General features: G+C 53.3%; 1 protein-coding gene across 1 annotated transcript in view; it reads left to right on the top strand.

Annotated features, from left to right (window-relative positions):
• The window catches only part of MAP6 (microtubule associated protein 6), a 73,451-nt gene extending 62,998 nt beyond the window's left edge, over positions 1–10,453 (top strand). Inside the window, exon 4 of the mRNA XM_024572571.4 lies at positions 9,129–10,453. Coding sequence (XP_024428339.3) covers positions 9,129–10,314 — 1,186 coding nt within the window. The 3' untranslated portion in view covers positions 10,315–10,453. The remainder of the gene's footprint in view (positions 1–9,128) is intronic.
• Positions 10,454–14,212: the final 3,759 nt, after the last annotated feature.

Below are 14,212 nucleotides of genomic sequence, written 5' to 3'. Positions count from 1 at the left end.
CGCCGGTGTGGTAGCTGGAGCTACATCTGAAAAACCCACTCTTTGCCACACAACAGCACGAGAGAAAAATCCATCTCGTGTGGGTCTTTCTGCCTTGCCTGCCCGCCACCCAACCCAGCCCTTCCCCTGGCCCCTCATCTCTGAACATAGCCCATAAATCACCCAGTACAGATTCCATTTCTGCACTCACCTGTTCATTTTCATTGATCCCCCTCTGGACACATGAAGCCAACTTTGATTAATTGCTCAAGATTCCATCCTTTGCTTTAGGTAAGGTGGGAGGAAAGGACAAATTGACTAGCAAATCTCCAGGAGCACAGAGCTAGACAACAGCCAAGCGATGGCTGTCTGGTTGCCTCAGTCCAGCACTCGACATTCCAAAGAGGGTCGTTAGCAAGATGGTCAGATTCTTGGCAGCCCCCTGAGACAGTCAGCTGTACCCTTGATTTTGCCTTCTTGGTGCTAAAACCAAGGATGCTTCTTAAAATATTTATTATGCACTTGGGAATTTATTTAGTTCTTCTTAGCAGGTTGTATCTAGAAAAGGTATTTAACAGCAAAAAGGACTACAAGAACCATAGCACAGGGCAGAAAACATAACCTCTAGCCACCAGTGCAGCCATTTCTCCCCACTTCAGGGGGACGCGTCTGCCTGCAGGGAACCTGGGCTGGTGGAGAAAAATCTGAGCCAGGAATCTGACCAGCTCTCTGGTTCCACTTTTGTAAAATGCAGGTTGGCACAACTTAGAGGGAAATAACAAACATTGATTTGGCCTTTACACACTTGTTTTCACAACAGCACTAGAGAGCTTGTAGGTACAATCCCTATTTCCAGATAAAGAAATCAAGACTCAGTAATTAAACAACAAAGTCACACGACTTGTAAGCAGTGAGCCAGGGTTTGCAGTCAAGCTTGTGTGACTAAAACCCATGCTCGGTCCAGTGCTTGGGACCGTCCATGGATCCCTATTGTGAAGATGTGCATCCTTCTGAAATACCAGTCCTGTTCCTTCCTTACCCCAAACCCTTGATGACTTTATGTACTCTTGTCGTCTATGAAAAATGAGTCACATGAAGGTCACAGATGCTGAATTGGGTCAGCACTGTTACTACCTCCCAAACCACACCCCTGCCACCACCAGCCCTTGCCCAGAATTAAGCCTGTGGTGGCAGCATTTTCCCAGCTGTGGTCCTAGCTGCCCTCCCTGTGCTGATGAGCCACATCTGGCGGACTCTTTGTGAGACCCCGGGCTGGAAGACCAATTGGCAGCCATACAGGAAGGCCTTGCAGATGTAGGTAGGCACTCTCAACCCAGGGTGGTGCTTCTTTCTGGAACTAGCCTCTTTGCCAGGGTCTGCTGAACAGCAGGAGGTAAACCTTGGAGCGGGGTCCTTGTGTAGCAGGGCAGAGGTAAAGAAGGACTGGTTGTTGGGGGCCTGGCCCCCAGAGGGGCAACTCTCTCAGGAGATGCAGCTGGGAGCTCAGAACTGGGAACCTGCAGAGGTCAGTGGCTCCAGCCTTCTGCCCGAGGCAAAGCCCCAGTTTAGACGTCTGCAGAGAAATTCGGAACCTCTGTAGTTGAAGTCACTGCATCACCGTATATAGTTGAAGTCTCTGTGTCATGAGGGGTATTGTTATAGAAAGGAAAGGGCTTCACTGCAAGTCTGTCATCCTCGGTTAGGGTCTTGACATGGCCACAAACTCACTAGGTGACCTTAGGTGACTTACTTGCCCTTTCTGAGCCTCGTTTCTACCCATAAGTCGGAGTGGGATGACCCCGTCTGCCTGGCTGGCAGGGCCGCTGTGAGAACACGAAGCGCACACTGTATATGAAGTCCTCTTAGAAAACCATAGAGACGTTGCAGTTTGGGAGGATGAAACAGGTGCTAAAGCAGTTAAAGATAGGGACTCTTTCTCTGTGCGTTGTGCGAATGTGGTTGTTAGAATTTGGTCTTGTGCAAGTTCCTTCTTCAACTCAGTGAGGATGGAAGTCTCTCAGTGTGTGGCAGCCCCTTGCCAGAGCTCTCTCCATCTCCACTCTATTCAATGGCCTGGCACATAGTAGGCACTTATTAAATGTTTGTGGAAGTGAGGAGGGGAGAAGAGTGAGGGAAGGAGGGAAAGACGTTGAGAAAAGACAGAGCATTCATGGTCTCTGCCCTCAAAGAGCCCCCAGTTGGCCACTCATCTGAGGGGGCTGCTGTGGGGGTGGAGGGTGGGATGATTTCACTGAGGAAGTGACCCTGGAACTGAAGCTTCGGTCACTGAGGAGGGGGTCACTAGGCAGGAGGGATGGTGGTGCCGGCAGCTGTGTTGACGTGCCTGAGAGAAAGCTAAAGCAGCCAAGGGCTACCTCGTGGGAGTGTAGACCCCAGGGCAGAGACGGTGTGCCCTGCTGGGAAACAACGCCTACAACGTTATTCTGCATTCTGGGGTCACACTTTCCAAGGGATGGGGAGCCGACCGAGATGTGCTGTGCAGAGAGCAGTCAGGGCAGTAAGGGCTCCAAAAACCAAATGTCTGAGCTGCTGCGGGGCATGCGTGCCGGAGAAGCCGGGAATAAGGGCCCATTGCTGCCCCCTTCAAATGGCTCCAAAGCCCCAGCAGGCTGGCCTGGGGCAGGCACAGGGCGTTCTCTGGAAGGGGGGCCCGGGGGCACAAACACGGGTCAGGCAGGCATGGGAGGAAGTAGAGCTGACAGAAATACAGGTTTCTGCTCAGGGTCTGACCACTGGGCCACCGAGAGGTGGGCTACCTCACCGGTGTGTGCCCCGCCCCAGGGCGGTGTGGGTGGGGACTGGCTCGAGCTGGCAGGGAGACAGCAGCAGAAGCTCAGGAGACCGATGACCCTCAGGTCTGTCCTTCCAGCCCTGGATGCCTTTGACTTTCTCTGTGAAGTGCGCTTTCACAGAACAGAAAGAGGGCACTCCTCTGGTAGAGTGACGTTTTTGTCCCTGAAGAGACTTTGGGGCCTCTCTATTTTAAGAGACACCGGCTGATGAAGGCCTAGGGCCAGGGCTGATGGTGTGCTGGCGCTCTGGTGGCTTCGGTGTCCGCGGTGTGTGCTCACAGGTCTGTCTGCCTGCTCCACATGGGGCACCCCTCACGTCAGGGCCCCGTGTCATTCACTCTGGGCCTGGTACAGATTTTGTTCAGTGAATGGATAAAAGACAAAAAATAAAATAAAATAGAATAAAGAGAAAAAGCTACACACCAGCCATCTGTTACTCCCACAAATGTCTGCCAGGTGCTACTATGAGCCAGACGTCAGGTACTGGTGATGCGAAGGTGACCAGACCCAGCCCGTGCTAGCGGGAGAGGGCCGGTATTACTGAGCACCATGGTAACTGCTGGAACAGAGGCTACCAGAGTCCTGTGGGGGAGTGACGTGGGAGCGGGAGCTCTTGTTTTGAGGGGGCTTGTCTCCTGCAGATTCTTTATAATGAGTCTTTCAAAGACTGTCTCCTTGGCACTCCACCTTGCGGAGTGTGTTAGGAGCTTTGGTTGTGTCTGGGAAACGTGGGTGCCTATACAGGGCTCTCAGAGGTAGACAGGAGGACAAAACCATGAAAGCATCCATATTCTGTCCCCAGTCCCCTGCCCCCCACCAGGACCCCTAAGGTACAGTTGGCCTGGGCCCTGGCTCAGCCCCCTGGGGGAGGCGCTGGCCTTCTGGCCTAGTTTCCCGTCTGTAGAGTAACGCAGGTGGACCCGATCACTGAGTCCCTCTTAGCAACTAACATTTGCTGAACGTTACCCATGTTCCAGGGGTCATGCCGTGAGAACTCAGGTAAATGACTTCTCCCTGGAAGGTGGGCCCTGTGCTCTCCAGTTATAGATTAAAGAGACTGAGGCCTGGAGCCTGGCATGCTCATGATGGCATCCGATGGCTGTGAAGGAGCTGGGTCAGAATTCAAACCCAGCTCTCCCGCTCTCAAGTCCAGGGTGCACTGTCTCCTCCAGCAGGCTGCCCTTTGCGTGATAAGAAATGATCTGTGTTAAAACGCCCAGCACCAAGTCTGGCATGCGGTTATTGCTCAGGAAGTATGAGTTTCTTTCCTCCTCAGGGCTTTTGCAAACTGAAGAGGCAGGGATTCAAGGACAGGGCCCACAGGTTCTGATTTCTGAACATGGCCCTGCGCAAGGAGCATAGCCCCAACTCTGGGCTGCTTCGATGATGTTCCGTCAGGACACAGTCTGGGGAGAAGAAAAAAACTTGGTGGATTAGAATTGTGCAAGGACAGGAGCCAGTGGGAGGAAAGGAAGCCCTTCCTGCAGACAGTCCGGGGCAGGGCTTGGTGATCCGCTTCCAGGCTCTGATAGAGCATGGGTCCAAGGTCAGTGTGTGTACCTGGGAGGCATTGCCTGTCTCCAGGGAAATGGGAAGAAAGGCAGAAAACCAAGTTCCTAAAACTCACGGTGTCTCATGTAACCCTGAAACATTGCAATTCACAAAAAGGACAGATCCTGGCACAGAGAAAGCTCTCGTTTATTCATTTATTCAACAAGAATGTATTCAGTCAGGGCCTTCCCTGGGCCAGGTACTGTTTGAGGTACAGAGAGAGCAATGCTATGCAAGTGTGACATGGTCCTGCCCTCTGAATGCTTCAGTCTAGTAGGGAAAACATTAATCCAAAGAGTGAAGTAATTCACTGTGATATGGGTATGAAAGAAGGGGCCAGGGACTAGGAGAGCCTGTAGCAGGGGATCTGGTCACATCTGCGGGCCAGGGAAGGCTTCCCTGGGAAAGTGCTCCAGGGAGCTGAGAGGTGGAGGATGAGTAGGCATTAATCGGTGGAAGAAGGAGCAAGAGATGTTCCAGGAGACAACAGCACGTGCTAACTGTAAATGGAAAGAGCAGTGCAGTCTGAGCAACAGAACTAAGTCCTGGGAGGCTGGGGCACAGGAGCTGGGAAGGACCAGGGAGCAGGCTGGCCAGCCAGGTGGGGCTGTGCAACAGGCTTTGCTCTTTGTGCTGAGTGCAAGGAGAAGCCACGGGAGAGTTGCAAGCACGGAAGAGATATGCTTTTTTGAAAGAGCATTCTGATTCCTGTATAACAGAAATAAGTGGAAAGAGGAGCGGGGGATACCAGTCAGGGGGCTGTCACAGTGGCCCACGGAGATGGTGGCACAGCCGGTGAGGGAAAGGGAGGGAGGAAAAGGAAGGGGCACATTCAAGAGCTACATGTTAGGAGCTGGGGCAGACGGCTCTTGATGGGTTGGGTGAAGGTTCTGAGGGAGAGGAAGGCCTCCAGGGTGACTGGGTTTCTGGCCGGGGCCTCGGGGTAGATGATGAACCAGGTTGCAGCAACAATAATTTGTGAATCTTTCCATTTGACCTTCTTTGTTCCAGGTGCTGTGCTGGGCACTGGGGCTGCAGGCCAGGAGCATGGCCCCAGCCTTCAGGGAGCTCATGATCTAATGGGGGAGACCTGACATGTAATGGGGGACCCTATGAATGTGGGGAGAGACTGTAAAATGATGCCGCTGCAAGGGAGATACGGACAAAACTAACGTGGAGAGACGCATCCAGGAGGGGCTGGTGGGGAGGTGGGATCTGGGCGGAGCCCTCAAGGACAGACAGGGAAAAGTGGGTGAAAGGCCAATCCAGGTAGCAGACACAAAGAAAGAAAAACAGGAGTGTATAAAACAGCATGGGGTGGCCAGCACACAGTGCGAGGAGGGCGAGGCTGCAGGGCTGGCCACCAGCTGCCCCGCCTTCCTCCTGGGCTGCCGTGAGGGTCCAGTGTGTGAGCACTTAGTAGACTGCTAGTTATTATAGTCCTGGGCTTATTCGTGTGATGCACCAAAGCGCTCTACAGATATCAAGGATTATGGTTTCAGATCCCTGCCTAAAAGGATCCTATGAAACCGAGGTCTACCATGGATGAGTAATTGTCCAAGACCTCACAGGCAATAACTAGCACAGAAGCTGAGAGAAACCTAGCAGGTTGTTTGTTTTAGTTCCCAAGAGGGGACACAGGCTGGGAGGAAAAGGGGTCTGTGTCACATGCTGCCTTAAGAAGGTTTGCACCCAGCTCAGGGCACTAGATTTGGTTGTGCAAGGTGGGCCATGTCCAAGGACAGCTGGCCTGTGGGCCACGTGGGGTGAATCCAGCCCATTTCCACTCACCAGCCACGCGCCCAGCTTCCCGCAAGGGGCACGGCTCTGTCTGCTTCACACAGAGGGCACTGTGAGTGCCGCTTCTGCCAGCTTGGTGGGGAGTGGTGGGGCATTCAACAGCGGGAGACCGGCAGGGCGCTGTGGAACCAAGGAGGCCAGTCAGCACCAAGGAGAGTTTTATGTCGCCAGAGAGGGCAGTTTTATTCAGAGGAAAACCAACCGAGGCTGCTGTGTGTTTAAAAACAAATGCTTAATTGATAAAAATAACACTTAAAAATCTAGTACATTTTAACAATCTCTTTTAAGGGGGATTTTATAACTTAATTTAATTTCCCTGAATAATTTAAAGTATAAATAATTTAAAATAAACTAAGCTTAAAAATATGAAAGCTATTATTGTCATGATTGTCCTAATTTCTTACAAAATTTATAAAATTATATCTTTCAATTTAAAATCACAAGTCTAAATTAATTATTTCATTGCATATTTTATATCAGAATCACAAAGCAAGTCTGTTACGTATTCTAATATGCCAAATTATTTTAATATTGCAAACACTTTCAAACTAAATCTACACTGATTTTTTTCTAAACATAATACCAAAAAAAGGTAATATTGTAGATTTGATTTATCATTTCTAATATTAATTCTAAGCCGTCCCATGACTACAGACACACACTACAGAAACACGTTTATTGCCCAGAGCAATGTAAGGGTTTATATCCAAGCAAACTTGGGCTTGGTTTTCAACTGGCTAAGAGTGCTCGTCAAACACGGGCCGTGACCGGCACGCCAGCGCTGCGTTCAGGGACATGTATCTGGCGACTCACACGGTGCTTCTGGCCCTCTTCTCAGTGTCCATGGCAGCAAGGGACTCTGAGTCCACATCCTGCCAATGGAATCGGTTTTGCAACCCAAGGCCCTAAAATCAAATTAAGCCCTGGTCACCTTTTCTGTCTCTTATCTCAGCTTCATCACCCCTGAAGGATGGCCCTGTCAGGTCATTCATTACAGGGTTCATCTAATGAACCTCCTGCTCGATTCTCCTCTGAACTAGGCTTCTACTTTCCTTCTCTGGCCGGCCGGCCACCGAGCATTAGCAGTATTTTCACGCCCTCCTTGGGCTGTGCGTGCTTCGGGTGGCCTTGCCTGGCTCGCTCCACAAACACTAAGGTCTTACTGGCTGCAGCCAGCTGTGTCCATCTGGCCAGAGCAGCTGTGCTCTGAGTGGCGCCGAGCCAGGGAGCCGCACTGGCTTCTCTCTGTCCACTGTGAGGCTTAGAGACCTCGAGAGGGACCAGACGGATAGGCTGCCTGTGCTCCCATGTACTCTGCTCAGACATGTCCGTCCTCTGGCACCTCAGGTGCTAAATACAGTGAAGAGCTTTGAATCAGGATGACAAGTCAGAATTTAAGAACTCCAAATACGTGTCATTTTACTTCTAAGTAAATAGAAGAAGAAGAAGAAGATTATATAGTACTATCGTGGTACAGGTGCTCTAAGTACATGATCTCTAATTATCATAAATTTCTGAGTAAATATCATCACACCCAATGAAACAGATGACAAACGTGAGGCCCAGAGAGATGGAACTGTAACGAGCTAAGAATGTGTTACCGAGTAGGGGTCTCACTGGACGGGCTTTGATGAGCAGGTAAGGCATAGTCCTAAAAGCCAATAGGAACTGTTAAAATGCTGAAGTGGTGTTAAGCTTAAAGACTTGACTGACCACAAAGTATAAAGGGTAATCATCACTTCCCTGCACTGAGCACCTACTAAGTGCCAGGCGCCATAGGGGAAGGAAACCGGGCTCCAGGAGGGAAAGGACCCAGACGAGGGTCGTGCTAGTCCTCTTATTTCCCGCATCACTTGCCCTCTCGGTTGCAGTTTTTTCCTCTGACAAGTAAGGGCATAAAACCCTCCCTGTGTGCTCCACAGGGCTGCTGAAATGAGCTTTGGAAAGAAGTGATTTGGAAGGTGGAATGTGCTCTAGGTGTGCAAGGGCATGCGACACTGGCCACTCCTGAGTGGCGACTTTCAGCCTGGCCGCAAGGAAGGAGTGTGCATTCTAAACCAGACTGGCATGGTTTGAGTGTGGCAGCGTTTGTCCTTGGTGTCAGGGATGTCACCTGCTCTCCACCGTGTGGGTGAGCCAAGGGGTGGGGCAGTGTCTACAGTGAGGCAGACCAAGCAGCCTGCAAGGATTCTGGTGAGAGGCATCGGCCCTAGAGCCTTGGAGGAAGTGTGGGCGAGGGCCCAGGCAGAGCAGAGGGAGCCAGAAGTGGGGAGGGAGCTGCAGGGCCTCATCCCTGCCTGAATGGGGAGTCCCAGCCCCTCATCTAGCAAAGGTGGGGCGATGGCAGTGGCAGGGGCAACAGTGGGGTACATTGTCCATAGAGAATTTAAAAGCAATAGTAAAACCAATTAAAAGCTGGTCTGCCTACTATTACCACCAAATGCTGGCTGTTGCAAACAATGTCAGTGATAAAAATTCTTTTTTGCTTGCAAGGGATGGAGGGAAGAGGGACATCCCCACTGCCCTCTTCCTTGGCATGCCATGGACCCCTTGCCTCTCCCCAGAGTCAGCCCTTAACAAGGGGTCAGGGAGTGAAAGGCCAAGAGGACAAGGAAGGAGCCCTCTGGCCTACAGGGCCATCTGAGCAGAGCTAGAGGGGCTCCCAGGATGGGCCTGGGTGGAGTGAGGGTGGTCAGGTTGCTGGGTTGTCCAGTGGAGGACTCTGAGTCCCGTTCCAGCACCGCCCTTTCCATCTGGGTGCCACCCTCTGTGCCACGCGCAGGTTATAATCAATTGGCAAGCACACTGAAGGACTGATTCCCGAGCCTGCCCCTCACCCCACCCCACATTCTGTACATGGAAATCAGGGTCTCCTCCTGGCTCTCCCAGGAGCTGCCCTGCCCAGGCTCTGCTGGCATTCTGTACTCTGCCCTACCCCTGGCCTGAGCTCTGCGCTCACAGTGACCACCTCTCTCTCCTCTGCAGGAGCAAGGTCGATCCCTCCAGTGATTCACATAGGAATCGAGGTCCTGTAGCCACAGAGCCAGACAAGGATCAAGGTACCGTGGGCTCGGGGCCACTGAAAGATCAAGGTCCTGTGATCCAAGAGCCTCCAAAGGATCAAGGCCCTACTGTTCCTGAGCCTCTGAAGGATCAGGCCCCTGTGGTGCCCAGGCCTCTGAAGGATCAGGCCCCTGTGGTCCCCGGGCCTCTGAAGGATCAGGCTCCTGTGGTCCCCGGGCCTCTGAAGGATCAGGCTCCTGTGGTCCCCGGGCTTCTGAAGGATCAGGCTCCTGTGGTCCCTGGGCCTCTGAAGATTCAGGCTCCTGTGGTCCCTGGGCCTCTGAAGGATCTAGGTCCCATGGTCCCTATACCAATTAAGGATCAAGATCACATGGTCCCTGGGCCTTCAAAGAATGAAGATTCTGTGATCTCAGCACCAGTCAAAAACCAAGGTTCCTTGTCCCCGGTGCCTCTAAAGAATCAAAGTCCTGTGGTTCCAGCAAGAGTTAAGGATCAAGTTTCCCCGTTACCAGAGACTCCAAAGGATCCAGGTCCTGTGGTTCCGGCACCTGTCAAGGGCCAAGGCCCTGAGGTTCCAGAACATCCGAAGGGTCAGGGTGAGGTGGGCAGAGCCCCTGTAAAGAACGAAGGTCCTACGCTGTCTGAGCCCATAAAGAACCAAGGTTTAGTGGCCCCAGAGCTTCTGAAGGGTCACGATTCTGTGGTTGCAGCACCTGTAAACAATCAAGGTCCTATGGTCCCAGAACGAGTCAAGGATCTGGGCCCCATGGTCCCCGAGCCTCCAAAGAACCAAGGTCCTGTGGCTCCAGCACTGGTCAAGGATCGAGGTCCCATGGTCCCCGAGCCTCCAAAGAACCAAGGTCCTGTGGCTCCAGCACTGGTCAAGGATCGAGGTCCCATGGTCCCTGAGCCTCCAAAGAATCAAGATCCTGTGGTCCCTGAGCCTGTGAAGAATCCAGTCCCTATAATCTCGGTGCCTCTGAAAGATCAAGATCCTCTAGTGCCACCACCAGCCAAGGACCAAGGTCCTGTGGTCCCTGAACCTCTGAAGACTCAAGGTCCCAGGGGCCCGCAGCTGCCCACTGTCTCACCTCCAGTCATGATCCCTACTGTCCCCCATGCGGAATACATCGAGAGTTCCCCTTGACACTCACCCCTTGACACCAAGGAAGGAGCTGGCAGTGAAAATGCTCCCTCCCCAGGGCAGCGAAGACTCACATTTAATCTGCATGAAACACTATTGTATAGTCTTGCAGGAATCTAATAAAGCTGGTCCCTCTGGCTCAGCAGTGTCTCTCTCTGGCTCCATTTGAGTGTGTGCGTGTGTGCCTTGCACATTTGAAAGTGGGGATGCAGGACTCTGCATCATCCATCCGGGCAAGAGGAGCCTGAGCAACTCCCAGCTGCTGCGAGTTGCTGGCATGGTGGGAGAGGATGAGAGATGCTGGGAGACAGAGGGCAGGACACGCCTGTGTTTCTCCTTCACTCACACGCCTACACTTCACCTCTGACACCAGATGTGTAGGAGTTGCCCACACATCAAGCAGTTATCCAACAGGAGCTGATGTCTCACAATTTAACTCAACCATCTCCCTGGAGAGAGCATCATCTCCCGCAGGGTAAGGGAGTCCCGTAAGACTGTCCCCTCCACTTCAGATGCAAACTTCAGGTCCTGGATTGTGTGTTACTTATACTTCAGACTGGCTAAATTGGGGTTCCCGCACCCCCTACTTGGTCCCAATAATTTGCCAGAATGGCTCACAGAGGTTGGAAACACATCTCCTGGTTTACCATAAAAGGGTAAAGGACACAGATGAACATCCAGGGAAGGGGCATAGAGCTTCCACGCCCTCTCCAGCCGTGACACCTCCCAGTAGTTCCAGCAACCCAGGAGCTCACTGACCCCCATAGTTTTGGGATGTTTATGGAGGCTTCATCATGGAGGCATGATCGGTCATTAACATCCTCTTCCCAGAGGATGGGGGGCGGGGCTGAAAGTTCTAAGCTTCTACTTATGGCTTCATCTTTCTGGTGACCATCCCCCATCCCGAAGCTATCCAGGAGCCCACCAAGAGTCACCTCATTCAAACAAAAGACACTGACCCAAGAAATTATAAGTGTTTTAGGGTCCCGGGGGCCGCACTGAGCCTAAGGAAGTGTGTGTGGACAGCCCCTCCTTTCAGTTCGCCCCCTGACCCACAGCATCTCTGAGGTGTGTGACATCTGGGGACATGTCCAGGAGGCCATTGCCTACCAGGCTTGCACCTCTGAAGAAAGCTGCCTTCGTGTGTGTGTGTGGAGGGGGGTGGTCCCTGAAGCCCCATGTTGGGGAGCGCACACATTGAGCTCCCCCAGACAGTGTCAGAATGGAAAGGCAAGGGGGCCAGCTCAAAGCTCAGGAGACTTAAGAGGTAGGAAGAGAAGTGCACAAAGGAAGCTGAGAATGGCTGGCCCTAAACTGCAAGGAGGAACCAGGGGCCTGTGGGGCCAGCGGCGATTCAGTAAGGAGAGGGACGCTCAATGAGAAAAGCCCAGAGCGCAGGTGCAGGCCAGGTGGTGATCGCACATGGCAGCTTCCACGTGGGAGAGGGCCGACCTGGGCTGCGGTCCAGCGCCAGTCACCTCAGCTTCCTCATCTGCCAAAGCGTCCTAGTCCTGCTGATTAGAAGAGATCCGGCAGGCGGCTGCCATACCAGCATCTCGCCCAGCTCTCCGCTGCACAGAAAGAAGGCCCAGTGAGGGAGGTGATGGCCAAGGCCTCCGGTCCTGGGCTGGGGAGGGGAAAAGTGGAAAGTGAACTAGATTTTCCTCACCCTTCCCTTTGCAGACTTCATTCTGGGCCTGGTTCTTCCCAGCCCCTCCCAGAATCCATCATCTCCACCCCTCCCCCAGCCCGCCCTGCCCTGGGAGGCCTGGGAAAACCGCCTGCATTGTCATGGACTGCCCGGGAGGGGTGGGGAGGCAGAAAGGGGGTGCGGAAGGGGCGGGGCATTGTGGGGTCTCTGCAAGGGTTGGTCAGCCTTCTGGGTCCAGGGCCAAATCCGGGCGGTTCAGCGCCTGAGCCCCAACCCAAAACTCGGATCCCAAAGTTGCGCAGACTCCGCACAAGAGCCCCGCACCTGGCCCTTTGCTCGACTCCTGCAGCCCCGGCTCCCACCCTGCCGCCCACAGCGGTCCGCACACTCGCACGCGGCCACGCCGGCCAGCTCACCCCCTGCCCGGTCCCCACGCTGCGCTCTCCAGGGCCTGGGTTCCGGGCCTCTCTGGTGCAGCCCGGCCCCGCGGGGACTCCGGACACTGGGTTGGCCTTGGGATGGACGTGCTGAGTCGCGGGTGGGCGACCGAAGACTTGAGGCCCGTGAACGCGACCGCGCCCTCCTGCCTCCCGTTTTGGGAGAGGCTGGCGCCACCTGGAGGCCAGACTCGGAGATTCCCCGAGGAGCCCCTGACGGCTGATCCCGGGAAAGGCCGCGACTTGACTCCTTTTCTCACAGAGGTCCTCTCCCTCAACAGCTACCCAGAGTTGGCATGGCAGATCTGACCAACAGCCCGAGCCTGACCTATACACCTCCGACCCCGCCCTGCCACCCTCCACACCAGTAACGTCACCCATCCCTGCACAGTGGGTGCAATGCACACAGACCTCTCACCATCCTCTCCTGTACCCCACCGAGGCCGGCGGCCTCAGGCCCCGTTTTGTGTCATCTGGGAATCCAGGCCTGGCTTCTCTGCCCACTTCCACCTGAAGAGGGAGCTGTTGCAGGCTGGACTTAGGGTCCAGGGGCCCTCCGTTCTAGTCCAGTCTGCCCATCTCTGAGCTGCACCTGTAGGGTCAGGATGACTTCCCACCTAATTGGGCTACAGTGGGGGGAAAGCAGGACGACAAATATAGACTAAGCAGGTTATGCGCCTTTATTAATATTATCTGCCAGCTCCTCTCCTGCCCATCCTGTGTGGCACGAAGAACAATTGTCCAGCTGATGAGGAGCAATTCCCAGGGCCTCGGACAGGTCACTTAACCTCTCAGCCTCGTTGTCTCACCTGTAAAATGGGGGTAATCTCTACATAGCCAAGTGTTTAGGAGGCTGGGACAATATATATATCAAGTGGCTGACACAGTGTTTGGCACATAGCAGCAAAACACAAAGGTAGTACCAGCTGCTCTTAGTAAAATTATTCTGATCAAGAAATGCCTATTCACCCTTCAAGGCAGCCCACAGGTCACCTCCTCCTGGGAACCTTCCTTATTTTCCCCATGGCAGTCGTGGCTTCCACCCCTGGGCTCCCACAGCCCCAGTGACCTAGCACAGCCTTTTCACTTACTCAGCAAGTAAGCGTTTAGTGCCTTATGCGTATGCTGAACAAGACACTGACCCTACTCTCATAGTAATGGGGAAGGTTAATGCATAAACAGGTGGATAATTTCATAGGACTGAGGAGTCGGGAAAATGAGAAAACAATAGAAACTAAAATGGGGAGCAGCGGTTTATACTGGGTACTCAGGGAGGGCCTCATTGAGCAGACATTCAAATTCTAGATCAGCAAAGATCTAGAAGAGCCCCTTGCCAGGCAGAACAGCTAGTGCAAAGGCCTAGAGGTGGGGAACACATATGGCATGTCAGGAGACAGAACAATCCAGGGCACTGGAACACAGGGACCACTGAGCACACCTGTCATTGTCTCTAAGTCACTACCTCTAGATGAACCCCCGGAGGTCACAGATCTAGTTTATTGGGTCCACAGCACAGGACAGCTATGGAGCTCTGAACAATTGTTAAAACTCCATTGTAGTAGTAATGGGATTAGTCAGCTGGCCTTTCTGCAGCCCCATTCACATCTTAGAGGACTCTGACTGGGTTGCCCACTAGGCAGGGGCTCCTCCCTGGACCAACCCCCAGGGGAGAGTTGTTGAGAGGGAGAAGTGCCCAGAGGGAGAGACCTGGCCGAGGTCACACAGCTAGCAAGCAGCAGAGATGGGGCTCAAATCCAGTTTCCTCTGCTCCTTTGCCTCTTCTGCCGTGGGTCCTCTGCCCCATACACCCCAC

This window comes from Desmodus rotundus, chromosome 5 (assembly GCF_022682495.2).
Source record: "Desmodus rotundus isolate HL8 chromosome 5, HLdesRot8A.1, whole genome shotgun sequence".
NCBI classification, from domain to species: domain Eukaryota; kingdom Metazoa; phylum Chordata; class Mammalia; order Chiroptera; family Phyllostomidae; genus Desmodus; species Desmodus rotundus.
This window is presented reverse-complemented; position numbering and strand designations above follow the sequence as displayed.